Genomic DNA, 22,309 nt, shown 5'->3' with positions numbered 1-22,309 from the left:
TCCTAAGAACTGCCTTTACACGAGACAGAGAGGGATTCAGAATGATTAGTCCCTAATGCTAGCAAAACCGGGTCCTGTAATTTTGCCCTAGGCGACTTCTCACTCCTTCACCCAAGTCTGTCTCGATTTTATATAAACAATCTGGAAGGTCTGCTCTTCCTCTTTTATTACTCTAGGACCCTCATTTGGTAGTGTAATGTGGCCAGATCAAAACAATCTTAGTTCAAAAATATCCAATTTACTTCAGTAGCTTGGTCTAAACAAGGAGACAGCTTACAGACAATTTGTCTTTTTATATTTTATTTACAAAGATATTATTTCAACAAGCTCATTTTAACGTCCTTCAGTATTTCCAAAATAACCCCCAGCCTTAGCCACCAGTCATTTCCTCTGTAAAGTGAAAACAATAAAATGTCTATCTAGATCTTAAACTAACATTCTTACACAGTCTTCTGATTAAAGTTCTGCCAGACGCATCTCTCTCCATGTGTCGTCTCTGGCTGTCGTGAAAGCAAACTCTTCCCCCATCTCTCTTCTCCGTCCCTCCTCCTCTTTTCCATCTTCCTTAAATTAAGAAGTTATGTCCTTGTCCATCGAGGAGTTGAGATAAGATAAGGTCAGCTTGCTCTTCTTAACTTTTTTTTTCTTTAGCTGGAGAAGAACTGACCTTGTACATTTTCTCTCTAATTAGCACCTGGACATAAGCAGATTTCTAGCTTTTTCGTTGCAGCTCTGAACTAAATCCTATGAAATACAACACTATTCTATTTTTATAATCAAATCCATGACAGGTGGTCCTTCCGTCAGTGGTATAGGTAACTCCCTTTCTTTCGGGGGGATGACCCTTGCCGCAAAGAATGAGGTCCCCAACTTGGGGGTACATCTGGACCCGGCGCTAACCATGGAAACCCAGGTGGCATCCGTGGTCCGCTCCGCCTATTTTCATCTATGGCGGATTGCCCAGCTGCATCCATATCTTGATCGGGGGGCCCTAACTACTCTAGTACATGCGCTCGTAATCTCGAGATTAGACCATTGTAATGCACTCTACGTGGGGCTGCCTTCGAGGCTGACGCGGAAACTTCAGATGGTCCAGAATGCGGCAGCCAGGCTCCTTAGTGGGGTGAGAAAACACCAACATATCTCCCCCACTCTGGGTGCTCTGCACTGGTTGCCCATCCGTTTCTGCGTCGACTTCAAAGTGCTAATGATCACTTATAAAGCCCTAAATGGTTTGGGACCTCAATATTTGGCAGATCGTCTTCTTCCACCCAGATCTACACAAATCACCCGTCATCGACAGCAGGGACGGCTGAGGGGTCTGACGCCAAGAGAGGCTCAGAAGGAAAAAACTAGAAACCGGGCCTTCTTAGCGCTGGCCCCTCGGCTGTGGAATGCCCTCCCAACAGAAATTCGGCTGGCACCCTCACTGGGTGTTTTTAAAAGCCAGTTAAAAACTTGGCTATTTAAGCAGGCCTTCCCTCCAGTCAGCTAAGTCTCTCTTTTTTTCTGCTCTTTTCTTATTCTATCCCATCTTGGTACTCCTTTCTTAAACTAATTGCCTTAATTAATATTGTAATTGTATTTTTACATTTTTTTTTATATTGATCTATTTTATGCTGTAAGCCGCCCCGAGTAGACGTGGTCTAGAGGGGTGGGGTATAAATTTAATAAATAAATAAATAAATAAAATTAATTGCGTGTCAGGCAAACTTTCAAGACTTGTAATAAGCATGTCAAATTTATTGGGCAGGCTGCTCAAAATCACGAAAACTTTATGCTCTTCTGTAAAATGAATATTCATTAACTCCAGTTCATTAAACAGTCCTTTCATTACTTGAAGGTGCTTTGATATGCACTCAACAGGTTGCATTTTGCACTTATAGAGCCTTCTGGTCAATGAAATCTTCGTACCAGCTGTCTCTCTTAGGTAAATGTTCCTTAGCCGGTCCCAGACTGCCTTGGCTGTGGCCAGTCCTTGCACATGTATTAATTGATCATCCTCAATTGACAAAATTAGAGAACTAATAGCCTTTTCGTGCTTTCTCTCTTGTTCCTCATTAAACTGCGCTGGTGGATTAGTCACAAATGACCATAATCCTTCTCTTCTCAACAGCATTTCAGACTTTACTGCTCATGCCTTGTAATTTCTGTCATTTAGCCTGTTAATTACTAATCCTCCTATGCCTCCTGCACTCAATGCCATTCTGCCTTCTCTTCCAGTTCTCTGTTTCCTTTCCCCTCCTGGGCTAACAGACGAACTGTCTTTTCCCAAGACTTCTGAATCACTTTCTCTCTCTTCCTTCATCTAAGGACTTGACCCACAGTACTCACCAACTGTCTTGACTTCAAATGGCTTGTGCAGCACATGTTGCTGGGCCCATAACCTCTGTCTGGTTTACGCCGCAAAATAATAATAATAATAATAATAATAATAATAATAATAATAATAATAATAATAATAATAATAATAATAATAATAATAATAATAATAATAATAATAATGTATTGTCATTGTAAGTATATACACAGTATACCCATACAACGAAATTCACAGACACCCAGAGACCAGACACATGCACACACATAAAATTCCCCAAACACTCCCCACCCACTAAAAGTCCCCCACTAAAAATACAAACATCTACACCGCAGGCCAAGTAACACAGTCCAACTAATTATTCACTACTGGTGGTCTTTAAGCTCATTATTAATTGCAATTATAGCTCTGGGATAAAAACTGTTGAGAAAACGTGTGGTCCGAGTCTTAATTGTTCTATATCTTCTGCCAGATGGTAACAGTTCAAAAAAGTTATAAGCAGGATGGGAAGAGTCTCTCAGGATGCTGTGTGACTTCCTCAGACAGCAGGATGTGAAGATGTCATCCAGGGTTGGTAGCTGGAGCCCGATGATATTCTGGGCAATTTTAATGGTTCTCTGTAGAGCTTTTTTGTCCGCTACAGAGCTACTCCCAAACCATGCCAGAATGCCATAGGTTAGGATACTCTCAATGGTGCTACGATAGTATGACAGAAGTAAATGCTGAGATAAATTTAACTTGCTGAGCATTCTCAGGAAATAATGCCTTCTTCATTAGCATGTTGGCATTTATAGTCCATGAGAGGTCCTCTGAGATGTAAGTACCCAGAAATTTAAAACTACCAACTCTCTCCACTTCCTCACCATTTATGTACAATGGTAAATGTACATTTCTCTTCCTCCTAAAATCAATTATGAGTTCTTTAGTTTTTTTGATGTTAAGTGTGAGATGATTTTCTTTACACCAAAGTATCAACCTTTGTACTTCCTTTCTATAAGCAGACTCATTGTTCTTATTTATGAGCCCCACCACTGTCGTATCATCCACAAATTTAATAATTGCATTGGTGTTATACAGTGGGGTGCAATCATGTGTGTACAGGGAATAGAGGAAGGGACTTAACACACAGCCCTGGGGAGCTCCTGTACTTAGTACCAGGGTAGAAGAATGTTGAGATCCCATCCTTACTGACTTTGGCCTATCTGTCAGAAAATCCTTTATCCACATGCAGATCTCCTGAGGTAATCCCAGGTTGATCATTTTAAAAAAACAACCTATTTGGTAGAATGGTATTAAAAGCAGAGCTATAATCCACAAACAACTGCCTCACATAAGTTCCCTGTTGTTCTAAGTGGCTCAATACAGTATGGAGTACAATGGACACAGCATCATCAGTAGATCTATTTCTCCTGTATGCAACTTGCCATGGGTCCAAAGAAGGTGGAAGACTAGCCTTAATGTAATCCAGCACCAATCTCTCAAAACATTTCATAATAACAGATGTTAAAGCTACTGGTCTATAATCATTGAGAGATACCACAGCTGACTGCTTGGGGACTGGCATTATAATAGATGTCTTCAGGCAAGTGGGGACTGAACACTGCAACAAGGATAGATAGAAAATATCCATAAAAACTCCAGCTAATTCTGCAGCACAGCCCCTAACAACTCGTCCCATGATTCCATCTGGTCCAGCTGCCTTTCGAACGTTAATATTCTGGAAAGCGCGTCTCACATCTGAAATCTGCAGTACTAGTGGTTGTCTGTCGATGGTAGATTCTAGTGATGTATTTTAGACAGTAGGTGCTGGAATAAGGGTTGTTCCTGTTTCCACCTCAAAACAGCTGAAAAATTGATTTAACTGCTCAGCCAAAAAATCACTGCTGCTACACAGACTGTTTTTGTTACTCTGCCCTGTGATTTGTCGTAGGCCATGCCATACTCGACGAGTGTCAGAACCCTCAAGATGTTGCTCAATTCTCTGGCTGTACATAGCTTTGGCATCCCTAATGCCCCTTTTCAGTTTAGCTCTGGCCTCTCTGTACTGTAGTTCATCATCAGAATGAAAAGCAGCATTTCTGGCTTTTAATAAAAGGCACACTTCTCTATTTAGCCAAGGCTTGTTATTAGAAAACACTTGTACTTGTCTGGTGGTAGTAACAACATTGATGCAGCTTTTGATATAAAACAGTACTGTTGAGGCATAAGTATCAACATTGTCCTCCTCAAACAGTGCCCAATCAGTGCTCCTAAAGCAATCTTGAAGTTGCTCAGATGCATCCACTGGCCACACTTGTATTTCTCTAATTGATGGCCTGATTCTTTTAACAAGAGGTCTGTATGATGGAATCAAAAAAAGAGATATATGATCTGACTGTCCCAAGCTAGGCAACGGCTTCGTCTTATATCCATGCATGATGTTACTATATACCTGATCCAAGGTATTTTCCCCTCTAGTGGGACAGTCCACATACTGATAAAAGTTAGGGAGGATGGTCTTTAAATTGGCTTGATTGAAATCACCTGCTACCACCAGCACTCCATCTGGGTAGGCCTGCTGCTGTTTGCTGATAGCAGTTAACAAACAACTCAAAGATGTGGTTGTGTTAGCATCATGAGGTATATATATTGCTATTATTATAACAACATTAAACTCACGAGGCAGGTAAAAGGGGCGGCATTTCACTGCCAAATACTCCAAATCAGGAGAACAGTGAATGTCCATTATTTTAACGTCTGTGCTCCAATTATCGTTTGTGTAAACACAAACCCCTCCACCTCTGCTCTTCCCAGATTCAATAGACCTGTCTGCTCAATGTACTCTGCATCTTTGTAGTTCAATTACCTCCCCTGGGATGGAAGAGTCAAGCCATGTCTCTGTAAAGATCATAATGCAACAGTCTCGAATATTTTTCTGTAGGGAGATAGTAAGTGCCAACTCCTCAATCTTGTTGGGTAGAGATCTAACATTTGAGACAAAAAGACTTGGCAATGCAGGCTTGTGAAGATTTTTGCCTAACCTCACTCATAGACCGGTCCTGCAACCTCTTTTCTGCTTGCGTTTTCTCCGTGTTCTTTCTTCCTGACAGGGAGAGCAGGGGGAGTAACCCCCGGATATGCAGGCGGTCTTAAAAGCTCAGCTGGGATGTTGTAAGTTGAGACCCTCGATTCAAAGTTGCAACCTTCTCTGCCAATAGATAATAATTCTTGTCGACTCTAAATTACTTGTGCCTGAGCATGTAGAGTCCATAATAAGGACCGATCTTTGGAATGCCTAGCCGCTGCAAGTGCTTGCGCTGCCATCTTGACCAACTGTCAACTGTCAATGCAGAGTTAATTGATTTAAGACACAGACACGTTCTTCTTCTATAATAAGACACATGTATTATACAAAATATACAAATATACAGACTGGCAGCACTTCAGCATAGCAGGCAATCATCAGACAAACTGGCATAGAGGATAGCAGCAAGTGATAGAAGGAGAAGAATACATTATGTACACACTGTTCTCTTATATACATTTACAGAGCTTCTTCTGTCCAATCACTGGACACATTACATCATCTTCTCCACCTGGGTGTCATCTTTTCTTCAGACATTGCATCATCCTCTTCTCTGTCACAGTGACTCAGCAGTCACACATCTATTCATTATGGAAGCTGATTAATATCATATTTAATCCAGGTTCAGGCCTACAAAATTATAATATCCTGACAGGGTTTCCCACTCCTTCTCCTCAGCCCTTGACTAACAGGCCCCTCAGACTCAGAAAATTTCTTTTTTTCTTTGGCTCACTGGAGTTTATTCACTTTGCATCCCACCGCTTTGCCACCACTTTCTCATATTCCACCAGTGTCCCGTTTGTTTTCCCCCAAACACAGGTCCCCCTTTGGACACAATGTACTATTTTCTCTCTTTACATGCTCCCACCAGTGGTTCTTTATCCACACTGTACCAAATATGTTTCTTAGACCCAGGCTGCCAAATATCAAAGGTTTATTTATTGTTTGATTGGGAAATCACAGAAGTAAAGTCATAGATGTTCTTTTATTGTTTGGTCATTAAACTTGGATAGGATTACATGTTTGCTTATTTGTATTCATTCACATTAATCACTGTAACAATATATTATGACTGTCTATTTTCTATTTTATCTCTTATCTATTCTCTAACACACACTAACTTTCCAATCTCTGTCTTAACCCTTCAAAATTCCTTCTCTAACTCCCTTCAGTCTCCAATTATTTTACTCTGCCCCTTCTGTCCTGCCATAGGTTCCTGCCCTAGAGCTCCATATGATGGACAGGCGTGACTTGAGCATTCTGCCACAGGCTTATATTAGGAGCATCCTGAAAAAGCATACCAGGTTATTTTCAGGTTAGGTCTTATTTTTGGGGAAACAGAGTATAAGCTCTTCAGTCCCACCCCCAGCCAAGCCTTCTGGACAATGCCAATTGGCATCCCCATCTGCTCATCTCTGAGAAGGGTGGGCAAATAGTCCCCACCAGCATATGGTTCAGTGTGAACAGAGGGGTGCATAAGCACAAATACCTTTTCTGCAGTGCTGGCTTGTTCCTTCACTTTGTCTCTTGTATAAGCCTGAAGTATGGCAAAATTCTGATTCCAGTTCACACTTTTAGCCCCATTACTCATGATTCTCAGCTCCCTTCAGACTATTGGCCAGTGTTGTTACTTGGGAGGATCTAGTTTAGTGGTCAAGCTTCTATTAAAAAAAAAGAAAGGGAAGAATTTAAAAAAAAAACTGGTTGCAAACTAATTGTCATTCTCAGATCCTGTACCATGAAACTCAGAATTTACTTCTGTAGTTAAGTTGTTCTCTTTTTAGTTCTCATTTAGTGTGCAACAGAAACAGCAAAGGCTTAATAAAACTGTGAAAGACTTTACAAAATGCATGTGTCTTTAATCCTCACTGTTGTAAATTTATATGAACAGTTTTGCTGAAATACCATGTCTATGTCGTTGCTGTCTGCACTCACATTCACAAAAGGCCAACATTCTTTTGAAGTCAAATCTCTAAATCTTTCTGATTTAGTTTTCTTCTGGCTGACTGGGAAACAACACAGTGACAGCAAGGCAGAATGTAGTCCCTTAAACACTTTGCTTACTAGATAATTCCAGCCTTCCTGTAAAACAATCCTTTGGGGGAAGGATATTAATGTAGTTTTTTATCAGCAGAGACAATGGAAAATATTGTAGTCAAGGTTAATCCACACTGAGGCAGAACAAAGCCTATGATAATCAGGGGCTATGGGCCCACGGATGTCTGCCTTGCACCAGAGAAGCCAGTGAGTACCAGAGGGTACCAAAGAGGCCAGATGAACTAGTCCAGAAGTTCAGTAAGTCCAGTAAGGTGAGCATCCTGCCATTCAGAGACCAGGAGGGGTAAAGGAGGAGCTTAATAAGTTTTAGTCTTGGTCGATGACCACACACATTTCTCATTCTGGTTTCTCATGAAAAATAAGGCAAAAATGTTTGATCATTTCAGGGCATGGGTGAACATTGTGGAAAGACATTATGCCCAAAAGGTGGGCCAGTTGCAGACTGAATTCATGTCTGGAAAGTTCCAGATGTGGCTGACAAAGAAAGGGATACATCACAGAAAAGCAAGTCCCTGTTCTCCATTTCTCCATTTCAGAATGGTGTGGCAGGATGCAGGAATGGAGTACTGCAAACCATGGAAGATGCCCTGTTAGCAGATGCTAACATGAATAATTTGTACTGGGGGTCAGGCGTTTCAGATAGCTAACTATATAGTTGATAGAAATTGGTCTTCTACCATAGAACAGACCCCATATTTCATGTTATATGGCAACGAACCTTCCCTGCAACATATGAGAGTGTTTGGATGCAGTGCCTGGGTGCACATTCCAAAAGAAACAAGGAGAAAAGGGAGACCAAAAGCCAAGAAAATGAGGTTTCTGTGGTATGAAAAAGGGGCTAAAGCATATAGATTCTTAGATGGAAATAGAAATGTGGTTATTTCCAGATCAGCCAATTTCTGTGAACATGAAAATTGGGACAGGGTTCATGCAAACTCAGAAGTGTTCATACTCATAAACAATGATGAAAAATCTCAGGAAATAGAGGTGGTTCCAAAGCAAGAGTCTGAAAGAAGCTCAAGTCCCAGCAGCTCAGAGGATGATGGGGAGTGTAGTGAGTCAGAGAGTCAGCCTGTCATTAAAGAAACATCAGAGGTTCTCAGAAGGTCAGAAAGATCTGTCAAAGGAGTACCTCCATCAAGGTTTGGTGTGGGGGAAACAAGAGCTTGTCACATCTTCCATGAACCTAAGAATTATGAAGAGGTGTTGCTTCTGCCTGAGGCAGAGAAAATGAAATGGCAACAAGCCATGAAAGAAGAGTTACAATCCATGGATAACCATGGAGTGTTTATGGAAACCACACTGCCACCAGAACATAAAGCAATTCAAAGCAAATGAATCTACAAAAGAAAAATGCAGATCAATGGGGAATACAGTGGTGCCTTGATTTACAAACTTAATCTGTATTGGAACGGTGGCCGTACATCAAAATGTCATAAGTCAAAGCACCATTGCCCATAGGAATGCATTGAAAACTAATCCGTTCCAGCCAAAGAAAAAAATAACAAAAAAATTAAAAATAAAGCACTGCAAGTCCTACGCTGGGACTGCAAAAAAACAAAAAACAAACAAATCCAAAAATAAACATTGAAGCAAGTCCCACACTGGGACTGCAAAAAAACCCACCAAAAAACAAAACAACACAGAAGCGCAAACCCCCCAGCCCAAACCTACCCTCCAAAATCCACCCAGAGCAACTTTTTAAAAGGAAAAAGCAGCACCTTACCTCCACTGCTGCTGCAGGGCCTGGCCTCTGCAGCTGCTACCGGGCCAGGGCTCCAGCTGCCTCTGCTGAGGTGTCCAGGGCTTCCAAAGCACCTGCAGCCCAATGCCTTTGGTGGTGCTTACTCATGAGTAGACCCATGCTTTCTGTGGTGCTTACTCATGAGTAGACCTGCACCAGGGATAGGCAGAGAGCACACCGCCTTCCCACGCCCGGTGGTGATCCGAAACTGCACCTGCCTCTCCTTCCTCCTCCTGCTTGGCAGAAGTAAAAAAGTTCCCTGACCCCCTGCTCTAACCGTTGGGGCGAAAGAGCTACAAAGAAGCAGCCTCTTCACCACCAATGGTTTGAATTTCCCATCTTTTTCCCCTGCCTTTTTCCGTTCTTAAGTCAAAGCTCCGGCCACAAGTCAAAGCAAAATTTTGCGGCCGGAGCTGTTGGTAAGTCAAATTATTCATAGGCCAGGGTGTTCGTAAGTCAAGGCACCACTGTATAGGTACAAAGCCAGACTTGTGGCTCAGGGATACGCACAAAGAAAAAATGTACACTATGATGAGGTTTTTTTCCCCAACAGTAAAGGCAGAATCTTTGATTAAGATTAACTTAATTAATTAATTAATTAATTAAAGCATTAACTCTGGCTTCTTCAAGAAATTACCTAGTTATTCACTTTGACATAACTACAGCATGTTTGAATGCAGATCTGCAAGAAGAACTATACATGGCTCAGGCACCTGGGTTTGAGAGTTCTCAACCAGGAATGGTGTATAGGTTAAACAAGGCAATTTATGGGATTAAACAGTCTGCACGAAATTGGAACCAGTATCTAGATTCAGCACTGAAAAGACTGAAGTTTAAGAGTAGCCTGGCAGACCCATGCCTTTATGTCAAACAAAATATTTTGCTAGCATACGTCGATGACATATGCTTTATGTCAAAAGAACAAGCTCAAATTGATCTGTTTGAAAAACAATTGAAAAAAGTGTTCAAACTAAAGAACCTAGGTCAGATACAGAATTATTTGGGGGTTCAAATTCAGAAAAAAGACAATGGTCATGTCCTAAATCAGAGTTTAAAGATAGAGCAAATGGTAATAAAATACAACATGCAGGACTGCAAAAGTGTACAGACACCCATGACAGTAGATTTTCAAAGGTCAGAGGATGAAAGCAAAGAATTTAAAGAACAAGAAGTATACCAATCAGCAATTAGAAGTTTACAATATCTAGCAAACTGGACAAGGCCAGATATTGCTGTAGGAGTCAATATTCTTAGTAGGCATACTGCAAAGCCAACACAAAAACACTGGTTGGGAGTGAAAAGAATATTTAGATACCTAAAAGGTAACTTTGACACATGTTTGTTAATACAACCCTCTAGTGATTTAAAATTAAAGGTTTATGTAGATAGTGATTGGGCCAACAACATAGCTGACAGGAAATCAGTATCAGGTTTCACAATAAAGTTTGCAGAGATAAAGTTCCGTTGCCACATCCACGGCTGATGCAGAGTTTGTTGCTCTTTCAGATGTTAAGAGCTAGTGTGGTATAAGCAGTTGCTTTGGCCACTCCTTTATCTACACCTTGGAACATTATTTTTAGATGTCAACATGTTAGATTTAGAAAGTAACTACTAATAATTAGCTTCAGTTTTAATTTTTTAAATTATTTTTAAAGGAAAATGGCCAAAATAGCATGAAAAAAATCCCCCAACACTCCCCCAAAAACCAACAGTTTTGAATGAACTTTGTTCATTACACTAGCAAAAAAAAAAAAAAATCCTTATGTTAGGTTATTTTATAAAACGACTATTGTTACTCCCTTGTGATAGCTAAGTAGCCAGAATCCTACTGGTTATGCTGTTCTGTACTGTGAAAAATGGCTGTGGCTCCTAATCAGACTAGCCCCAAATGAGGGAAAAGGCAGGACAATGAAGGCTAGTACAAAAAAGCTCACTGAAGTAGATAACTGGAGCAAAATAATTTAAAAATACTGCCCAGTATCAGCCCAAAGGTCAAAGCCAAGTGAATTGCTACCACAATCCAGAAGGTGGAGCAAAAGTCAATCCAATCAATCCAAGAATCAGGAACTATTCAGAATTCTGAAGCAGGGGTCCTAAATACCAGAACTAGTAGATGCATTGTTTACATTAGTGTGAAACCCAAACTCAGGGGTTTTTACAGCTGGGCTGCAAAATCTGATCTTGTCACACAGTTGCAGATGCTTGGGGCAGTAAAGAGAACTCACCTACAAGATTGAGCTCTTGCATCTCTCTGTAGGAGAATCCTACTCATGAGGAGGCCACTCTAATTTTAAAATTATTGCTGCGCAGGCATGTAGCAATAGATATTATGTGACTGCCCATTCAGCATTCCATAAACCAACTCAAAAATTAGAGGTTCCACAAACAAAAAATAACTTGAAAACTGGACCTTGAATCAGCACCAAATTTGGTAGAGTTCTAGTAGACAATCTGCTCTTTCTCCATGCCACATTTGAGGACATTTGAGGAAACAGATTTTGAGATATGATTTTTTAAAAGCAAAAGTGACCTCAGTGGCCTTCTCTGTGTGCAAATTTAAAACAGATCAAATACAATGAAAATACCAAACTTGCTTACCTTGAAAGAGAATTGTTAGTGCCAGTCATGCTTTTCTTATTTGCAAAAAATCCAGGCCTCTGGGGTTCTAATACTGACTTTGAAAATATCCATTTGAGTGGCAAAAAACTACTGAGGTTCTGGCTTTCTTAGAATGAACATTCTAAATATACAAATGGAAGAATAGGTGAAACCTTTAAAGGTCATTAATAAAGAATAAAAACTCATAAAATATGCAAAATTTTGTGAGTGAATCCCACTTCTTCAAAGCAAGCACTAAAAGTCCAAATGTTTGTGGCAAGTTAGGGTTTGCCAGGAAGTTACTCTTAGATGTGAAGTTCTTATCAAGATGAATTTTGCCAGGCACATTTGTCTTAGATGAAGCAGGAAGCAGTGATGTTGTTTTAAATTTATGGCTGAGGCACCTGTGGGATTTCACACTCCAGTTCTTCAAACAAAGGGGCACAGGCCATACATGTACACATACACATCCTCTCCATTTGGCTCTTCATGTTTCTGCTTAACCAAGGAAGTGGTTAACCCATGCCCCCATCTGGAAATTCAGGTAAAATTTAGTAAACCCATTAAGTCTAGCCAAATGGAGTCAGATTAAAGTTAAAAAAAAATCATGCTCTGCTGGTGTTGGGTCCATGTGCCTTCTTGTTGGTATATAGGGGGAGGAAACAGCTCTTTCTTGGTATCCTCATAGTTCTAGTGAAATAAAAATGTGACCATTACAAAATGTACCCAGCTTGCTGGGGGGGCAATGTGTAGCCTGTATAATTAAAAATTGTAAACCGCCCAGAGAGTGCTTGTAGCACTATGGGGCGGTATATAAGTCCAATAAATAAATAAATATAAATAAATAAATAAAAATAGGTGATACCTTTACAAGCCTCTAACAAACAATAAAGAATCATACAATATTCAAGCTTGCATTTTTCCTGGGGTGTGTGTGAAAGGAGATTGAACAGGACCAAATTAAAGGACTCTCAGGATAACTTTTTAATTCCTTCTTGGCCAAACAGATATTAAAAAGGGTTTCTATTTCTGCTGTAAAAGTTTTATAAGATATTTAAAAAATAAATAAATATTCAGAAGCCCACTAATTTAAGCAGTGAAATTACTGTTTTTTGCTTTGTGGCTGGAGATGATCTACCTTGATGTTAGCAGAGTTTGGGTGCATATTTAACTCATCTTGTCTATACCCCTGTTTAATAATTAAGAAAAAATGACTTGTGGTGCCACTATACCCCTTGTCACTATACCCCTGTTTAGTAATTAAGAAAAAAAGTGACTTGATGTGCCATCAAGTCATTACTGATGTGCGGTGACAATAGACCTATCTTGGATGTAATAAATGCAGCTACAAATGGTCTGTTGAGGTAGTAGAAGTGATGTGCTATTTCACACATTCCTTCCATCCCCACAGCAAACAACCTCTTGTAGCCAGATCAGTTATCAATTACATGCTTTCCCTGATCCTCTGTGGGTCCTCTTCTCCTGTACTACAGGTCCATTCAAAGCAAGGCTTATCTGGTTTATTTAACAGGAAGTTTACCTAGTTTACTCAAAAGTAAGGAGACAGCAACAACAATATCTGAGGACAGCTGCAGAGTGAGAGGAGAACATTGGGGTGAAGGTTGGGGAGAAAAAGGGGAGGTAAACTCCCCTTTTCCTCTGCCTTGCACTACTTTGTCAACATAGTCAACATAGTTTCCTTCTCTGCCTTTTTTCTCAGACCTCATTCTGGTGACTGGAATGAATTTCCTTTTTGTTTGTTAAAAAAGTAAGTGGCACATTGGAATGGCAATATGGCAATGCTGCACAATATCATGTTTTCAGCAGGAAAAAAGATGCCAAGCTTTACATAGCAAATGACAGCTTCAATGTTCACTACACACTGTTCGCACTTGTTGAAAAACAACCCTGATAATTGCTTTGTATTTGGGTGAGAAGTGGTTAACTGATATAAAAATGATCAGCTTCTCAGATTTTCCCTTGCATGCTATCATTTGGGAATGGCATCCTTTTTCTGCTGGCAATGCAGGCTTGATATTGTGTAGCAATATCAGAGAATTTCCTGACCTTTTGAATCATGGGAATAGAGGCATACTATCCTACATTCATAAACCAGAAGGTTTGTTTTTTTAAAAAAAGAACTGCCACTTAATTTTTTCTTGGCGTTCATGATCTCTTTCTCTTTTTCTCTGCATTGTGATGTTAACTTCCAAGTTCCATTGTTTGCAGTCTTTTAAATGTCAGTGAATGTGATGCAAAGGGCCAAAGCAAGTGCAAAAACAAAATGCATAGATCTGTTTAATAATTGCACAATTTTCAGGTGAAGTATACTCACATGCCTGTATAAGGCTTCATCCCCATCTGGAAACATTCCTGCACAATCCTTGCATGCCTTATCTTTTTTTTAAAAAATATTTAATTTTATTGATTTTCAATAGGAGGTATTTTCAATAGAGATAGGATTAGGGGTGGGGGGCGAGGCTGGGGGAGTGGATATGTGTAGAGAAAGAGTAAAATTCTAGAGAGAGGGGGTACTTTTACATCCACCTATACAATTCTACAGGAATAAAAAGTTAACCAAAATGAACAACTTCACAGGTCTTACCAGAATTACTATAGTTACTACTCCCTCCATTCCCTAATTGGATGTTCTCATTCTTCTTTTATCTATACTTTCCAGTCCATATTTCAAATCCAGTCTTAAAATCATTCCCAAATTTTGCATCATTTTAAAGATTACCGTGATTCTGCTTTCTTTCAATGTTTCCCATATTACAGCTAGCATAATTATGTATAATATCAAATATTTCATTTCTTTATCTACAATCTCTGACATAATACTCAATTGACACAATTCCAGTTTCAGCATTTCAGCATTTCATATACTAACTTCCAATAATCTCCAATAATTTCCTGCTTCCTACCTATCCACCAAACATAGCTGAAAGTACCCTCCTGTACTTTATATTTCCAACACTTATTAACAAATACATTTCATCAGGTGGTTCTTGATTTTCATACTATAAGTCTTGAAGGCAGGTAGTGTCCAATTTTAATTTCTGTATTTATTCATAAATTCTTTTACATCTTTGCATTGAATTTAAACTGTTTATGTTAGCTAAAAGGAATCTGATTTGATTCTATTTCATTTTTGTTATTAAGGTTTTCTTTCCTCTTCTTTGATCCTGTTATTTCCATGGTGGGCTTTCCTTTGGCACTTCTCATCTGGTTTTCTAGCTCAAATTCTGTGCTTTTTTATCCTGATGCTGCACTGAATTTCTCCTCTTCCTGTTTCTCATCTGTCTTTTTCTCTTCTTTCTTACCCAGCCATTTCCCCCCCTTTTCCCCATAAAGTCTTTTGCCTTCACTGTTGAATTAATAAAATATCTTGTGACTGGAATTGGAAAGAAACACCTTCAGGTTAACCTCTTATATATAATTAAGTTTGTTCTCAGGAAGTGTGTTAGCTCCACGTATTGTCTCCTTTTCTATCTTACTTGCCATGGAATATGTTTCAAAATCTTAATTTCTTTTCCTTCTGTAGTGGATCCTTTATTTTGCATGTTTCTTAGAACTTTTTCTCGAAATATTCTTGTGAATTTAACATTTATTTCTCTGGGGAGTTTATTATTCCTGGTATATGCTGTGTTAATTCTTCATGCTGTATCTATATTTTGTTGTACTTCTTCTGGGTGCACCTCCATAAATGGAGCTAAAAAATTAGTTACTAATTGCACAATATCTTCAACTATTTTTTTCTGGAAGATTCTGGTATCTAAGTATGAGGTTGGCTCCCTCCATTTGTAACTTTAGCATGTTGCTTTCATCCTGTTTTCTTTCATGTATCACTCCCAGTCCTGCATTCATATTCTCAATTCTCTTTTGTATTTTTTTAAAAGTTTTTTTCTATATTGGCTATTTCTTTTTTATTTTCTGTAATTTGATGTCTAATATCAGTCATTTGTGACCCTAAATCTTTGTACATTCCTCATTGTATCTGCTGTAATCCTGTGAATAAAATATTTTTAATATTCTGTTGCCAGTCCTTAAATTGCTGTTGCCTCAGTAATTTCAGACCTTGTTCTTGTACAGATGAACCTCTTGAGTTTCTTTCTTTTCCTCCCATCACTGTAATCTTCCAGATTTTTTAGAGATACTCTTTGGGTCTTTTCCCAGCAGGTGTCACTGTAACATTACTTTTCGTTCAATCAAAACCATAGGTTAGCACTTCTCTGTCATTGAAATGCCCTCACAGTCACCAGTCAAAACAATTAGTGTTGAAAAGGCAAGAGAAGGTGAGGTAAGTAACATTTGCAGTTCAATTTTTCTCTCTAGCCTCAGTAATTAGGGGTAGGTCCTCCAACCAAAGCTGCTCCAGGCTCCAGGAGGGAGGGTCACTGCCATCACAATGCCAAAGGAAACCAAACAAAGGTGCCTCCGATCTGGTAATGTTATAGGATCTAAGATTCTTCTTAAGTTCCAAAGTTCTGTTTTCTCGTTCTAGTTTCCTCCATCAGCATTGTAAATTTCACAGGAATTAGTCTTTGCCTTTAATTAAAACAGTTCATTTACCAAATATCTTTCTCCCCTTCTCCCTCTTTCTCCTTCTCTTTCTTCTCCTTTTCTCAATCAAGGCTGGGGGATGGAGGGTCTTGCTCTACCGCAACCCAAACAATTGCAGGATCTAATCCACTTTCACTAACTCATTAAGCCCAGCTTTCTTCTGTGTCATTGTTTTAGGTCCATAATTACTTATTTACATAAAACACATATCTTGACTTGTCAGGATATTTTCCAAAATCCTTCTGTATTGCTCCGTTCTCTGCAAGGGATGTTTCCAGTTCTTTGTCCAACATGGCTTCCTCCTTGGTCTGTGCACTCAGAAAAGACTTCAGGGGAAGAAAGCAGCTTCCATCAACTTCTCTCCCCTTTCTGTCACCTCTGCTGCTTCAGACATCTATTGCCGGACTGTCCTTTTGCCCCCACATTGGGGGCCTTGAAACTGAGGGATACTGGTCAGTTTCAGGAGCTCCCCTGAAAAACCACTGCTCTCACCATGATGAAACCCCACCTCTCCTTGCAAGCCTTATCAATTACCATGCCAGTTTCAACCTCGAAAAATACCAGATTGGCAATTAGAATCACTGTACGGCAGTACTTTGAAAAGTTGTGGTTGGAGATAATTGGAATCATGAGTGGAAGCTGTAATGAACTGAAGGATACTAGGAATTGTAGTCATATAAAGATGGGATCTGTTAGGTTCTGTGTAAGGTGAGTTAAAAGCAGTGGGATGTGTGGAATGCGTTTTTGCAGAGTTATTTGCCTGGTACAGAGATAAGAAGGCAAGGCCAAAGGAGCTGGAAGGAAAACCAAACAACTGGTTTAACTGGAAGCCAGATAAGACACCTGTGGATCTCATGTGAAATATGGGTAGACAGTTGTATTAAGCCTTCTTGCAATTAACTGGATGACAGCTACAAAGTGTCAGGAAGAAGGAGGTCCTAGACAAGTAGAAAAATGATTGTTTGGGTATGTAAAAGGTTGTTTCGTGGCATGTTGAGGAATGCTTGCAGAATGTAAGAGAAAAAAGAAAGGAGATTGAATAGCCCAGCTTAAAAGTCAAAATGATTATTTAGCTTATATTTTAGTTGTTCTTATTTTATTTAGAAATAGCAGCTTTATTTAACCATTGCAATGCATGGACCTTGAGCCAGACATCCTGGAGAGTGAAGTCAAGTGGGCCTTAGAAAGCTTTTCTAACAACAAGACCAGTGGAGGTGATGGCATTCCAGTGGAACTATTTAAAATCTTAAAAGATGACACTGTTAAGGTGCGACATTCAATATGCCAGCAAGTTTGGAAAACTCAACAGTGGCCAGAGGACTGGAAAAGATCAGTCTACATCCCAATCCCAAAGAAGGGCAGTGCTAAAGAATGCTCCAACTACCGTACAGTTGCACTCATTTCACACGCTAGCAAGGTTATGCTCAAAATCCTCCAAGGCAGGCTTCAGCAGTATGTGGACCAAGAACTCCCAGAAATACAAGCTGGATTCCGAAGGGGCAGAGGAACTCGAGACCAAATTGCTAACATGCGCTGGATTATGGAGAAAGCCAGAGAGTTCCAGAAAAACATCTGCTTCTGCTTCATTGACTACGCAAAAGCCTTTGACTGTGTGGACCACATCAAACTATGGCAAGTTCTTAAAGAAATGGGAGTGCCTGACCACCTGATCTATCTCCTGAGAAATCGATATGTGGGATAGGAAGCAACAGTTAGAACTGGATACAGAACAACTGATTGATTCAAAATTGGGAAAGGAATACGACAAGGCTGTATATTGTCTCCCTGCTTACTTAACTTATATGCAGAATACATCATGTGAAAGGCTGGACTGGGGGAATCCCAAACCGGAATTAAGATTGCCGGAAGAAATATCAACAACCTCCAATATTTATTTATTTATTTATTTAACTTATATGCCACCCACTCTACCCAAAGGTCTCTGGACAGCTTACAGTTATGCAGATGATACCACTCTGATGGCAGAAAGTAAGGAGGAATTAAAGCACCTTTTAATGAGGGTGAAAGACAAGAGCACAAAAAATGGTCTGAAGCTCAACATCGAAAAAACTAAGATCATTCCACTGGCCCCATCACCTCCTGGCAAATAAAAGGGGAAGATATGGAGGCAGTGACAGTTTTTACATTCTTGGGCTCCATGATCACTACAGATGGTGACAGCAGCCATGAAATTAAAATATGCCTGCTTCTTGGGAGGAAAGTGATGACAAACCTTGACAGTATCTTAAAAAGCAGAGACATCACCTTGCTAACAAAAGTCCACATAGTCAAAACTATGTTTTTTTCTGTAGTGATGTGTCACATTCCCGGGGGTTACAATAGCCGAAGTCCAGTAAACCAGTCCAGGGTCAGAGATACCAAGAATGCAAACCAGAGTTCCAAAACAAACTTACAGAGTGCAGTCCAAAGTCAAAGTCCAGAGTCAGATACACAGTCAGAGTCCAGAGTTCAGAGTACGTAGTCCAGGGCCAAGGTCCAAAGTTCAATACCAGTGCAAGCCCAGGGTCAAGGTCCAAAGTTCAGGAACAAGAGACGTGGATGCCAGCCAAGATGTTGACTCCTTGCTTCCACAAAGTTTCTTGCTTCGCTGAAGCTCGTTTTATCCTAAAGCAGCTCCCTGTGCTGTTGGAACGCTCTCTATTCTGCTAGTACTCAGGGCTAGGTGAACGCAGGTCCCTGTGGAAAGCTTTAGAGCGATCCTCTGCTCTTCTTTCCCTGACTCTTTTCCGAAGCCTGCCCCGAAGCCTGTCTGCTGTGGAGGGAGAACCTGGAGGCTGCTCAGCTGTTTCCAATCTTTCCACATTCTCCTCAGCCACAATTAACCCTTCTGGCTCCAGATCTTCAGGCACACTCATGACATGATGTATGGAAGCAAGAACTGGACCATAAAGAAGGCTGACCACCTTTAATGATGCTTTTTAATTGTGGTTCTGGAGGAGACTCTTGAGAGTCCCCTGGACTGCAAGGAGAGCAAACCTATCCATTCTAAAGGAAATCAACCCTGAGTGCTCACTGGAAGGACAGATCCTGAAGCTGAGGCTCCAATACTTTGGCCATCTGATGAGAAGAGAAGCCTCCCTGGAAAAGCCCCTGATGTTGGGTAAGACGAGAAGGTGATGATAGAGGATGAGGTGGTTGGACAGTGTCATCGAGGCTACCAACATGAATTTGACCCAACTCCGGGTGGCAGTGGAAGAAAGGAGGGCCTGTTGTGTTTTGGTCCACGGCATCATGAAGAGTCGGACACGACTTAATGACTAAACAACAACAACAATTCCCCTTTTGATGATCTTTAATTATCAGAAACATGCAGCCTGTTGTCATCCAAGGTTCAGTTGTAGAATTTAGAATTAAGTTATTAAATTGCACTGCTATACATTAATAAAAATCCCTGTAGCTGATCTAGACCAGGTGTACTCCAATTTTTCCCAGCCTTTACTTGCCTCTTGATCATTTCAGTTGTTATTGCAATATCATCCATTTGTTTTCCTTGAGTTTCTTTACAAATGTCTTTAATCCATAAGGTGTTTTTGTTACGTTTGGTTGGGCTTCCCCACATTTCTTTCCAGAATTTTAGAGCATCATCTTTAGATGGGCCTAATTTCTTTTGCTCTGCATTTTCTTCTAGTGATGTACAGAATAATCATTGGTTATTTTGAAAAGGTATGTTTTCTCTATTGTTTCAAGTATCCATCATATCTTTCAATTTTCTTGCCCTCTCAGGTCCTGGAATAAAGACGCGAGACAGTGATATGGATTAAAATATGGGCCACACTTTATTAAATCACATCCAATTACAGTGGTGCCTCGCTTAACGATTGCTTCGTATAACGAAAATTTTGCTTAACGATGGCTTTTTTGGAGCGATCTTGTGCTCCGTTTAATGATTTTCCCTATGAGCGATTTTCACTTAACGATTTCGGGACCATGCTTCGCATAACTATTAGGTTTTTGGTCCCCTTGTTTCGCTTAACGATTTTTTGACAGCCCCATTTTCGCTATTTTAAAAATATTCTAAAATGTTTAAAAAATGTTTAAAATGCTTGGAATCGTTAGTGCACCTAATAAAACCTTTGTTAAATTAATTTGGCTTTGTTCTGAGTCTTTTTGAATTTTTTGTGAATTTTTTTCTCCCCCATTGAAATGCATTGAAAAGGCTTCAATGCATTTCAATGGGGGAACCGTGTTTCGCTTAACATTTTTTCCTATAGCGATTTTCGCTTAAGGATGGTAATCCGTTCCAATTGGAACGGATTATCCGGTTTTCAATGCATCTCTATGGGAAATGGTGTTTCGCTTAACAATGTTTTCACATAGCGATTTTTTTTAATCAATTAAAATCGTTAAGCGAGGCACCACTGTATATATTTCGCTGGCCTCATCAACTGAAGGGGCCTGCGGTAGTGTGGAAGCAGGGAAAAGCAGGGTATCCAAAAACAGTCAATGGGCGAGTCCCAGGCCCCAGGTTCCAGTGGTCTTGATGACAGCAGGAACACGGCCGGCCTCTAATAGACACCCCAAACCTCGAGCCATCTTTACTTAATGACTGTAGGTCCGGAAGTGGCCCAGCGCATCTTCCTGCTGCTGGCCCTGTAATCGCATGATCCGCAGAGCCAGGAGGTCAGATGCACTGTTCGATTACCATAATTACCAATGGGACATACCGAGACAACCTGTTATTCTGCACTACCCGCAAGTGGGACTAAGAATACCACCAATTGTGGTAAAAGCGTTCCTTAGAACTGCCTTTACACGAGACAGAGAGGGATTCAGAATGATTAGTCCCTAATGCTAGCAAAACCGGGTCCTGTAATTTTGCCCTAGGCGACTTCTCACTCCTTAACCCAAGTCTGTCTCGATTTTATATAAACAATCTGGAAGGTCTGCTCTTCCTCTTTTATTACTCTAGGACCCTCATTTGGTAGTGTAATGTGGCCAGATCAAAACAATCTTAGTTCAAAAATATCCAATTTACTACAGTAGCTTGGTCTAAACAAGGAGGCAGCTTACAGACAATTTGTCTTTTTATATTTTATTTACAAAAGATATTATTTCAACAAGCTCATTTTAACGTCCTTCAGTATTTCCAAAATAACCCCCAGCCTTAGCCACCAGTCATTTCCTCTATAAAGTGAAAATAATAAAACAGTCTAGCTATATCTTAAATAAGCATTCTTACGCAGTCTTCTGATTAAAGTTCTGCCAGACGCATCTCTCTCCATGTGTCGTCTCTGGCTGTCGTGAAAGCGAACTCTTCCCTCATCTCTCTTCTCCGTCCTTCTTCTTCTTCTTCGCCCATCTTCCTTAAATTAAGAAGTTATGTCCTTGTCCATCGAGGAGTTGAGATAAGATAAGGTCAGCTTGCTCTTCTTAACTTTTTTTTTCTTTAGCTGGAGAAGAATTGACCTTGTACATTTTCTCTCTAATTAGCACCTGGGCATAAGCAGATTTCTAGCTTTTTCGTTGCAGCTCTGAACTAAATCCTATGAAATACAACACTATTCTATTTTCATAATCAAATCCATGACATGCCCCCCCTTAAATATACAAAATACAGGACTATTAAAGTTCTTATTTTGTTACTAACTTAACATTTGATTATGAAAGGTTAACAAGACTATTTACAATATCACATGTGTATATACAGTTATCTTAACCAAGTATTAAATTCATAACAGTAATATATCTTTTCTTACGGCTAAATACATCTCTATGAAAAATACAGAAAAAGAAAACAAGTTAATTCATTTTAAACAGAGATTCAAGGTAACCATATTACAGCATACAGTCTTTCAACGATCTGTTACATTATGTTCGATTTTTCTCCCCACATTGTTACAATCAGAATTGTTTGCAGATCTGTTTCTATACATTTTTAAACTATTTACATGATACATAATTGGTTTCTTGGACGAATTTAACATTTTCACAATATAATTCA

General features: G+C 39.9%; 1 protein-coding gene across 4 annotated transcripts in view; it reads right to left on the bottom strand.

Annotated features, from left to right (window-relative positions):
* LOC140702313 (uncharacterized) overlaps window positions 1-22,309 on the bottom strand; it is a 470,248-nt gene that overhangs the window by 431,577 nt on the left and 16,362 nt on the right. The window contains exons 2-3 of one of the 4 annotated variants that reach the window (XM_078380638.1): window positions 6,874-7,045; window positions 1,362-5,965 (exon numbers count right to left, since the gene is read on the bottom strand). The exons of 2 other annotated variants lie outside the window; for them this stretch is intronic. In XM_078380638.1, coding sequence (XP_078236764.1) covers window positions 4,113-5,045 — 933 coding nt within the window. In that variant the 5' untranslated portion in view covers window positions 5,046-5,965; window positions 6,874-7,045 and the 3' untranslated portion in view covers window positions 1,362-4,112. Of the gene's footprint in view, window positions 1-1,361; window positions 7,046-22,309 lie in introns of those variants that run through there. One more of the 4 variants, XM_078380637.1, reaches the window with a different exon arrangement.

Source organism: Pogona vitticeps, chromosome 11, assembly GCF_051106095.1.
Source record: "Pogona vitticeps strain Pit_001003342236 chromosome 11, PviZW2.1, whole genome shotgun sequence".
Taxonomy (NCBI): Eukaryota; Metazoa; Chordata; class Lepidosauria; order Squamata; family Agamidae; genus Pogona; species Pogona vitticeps.
This window is presented reverse-complemented; position numbering and strand designations above follow the sequence as displayed.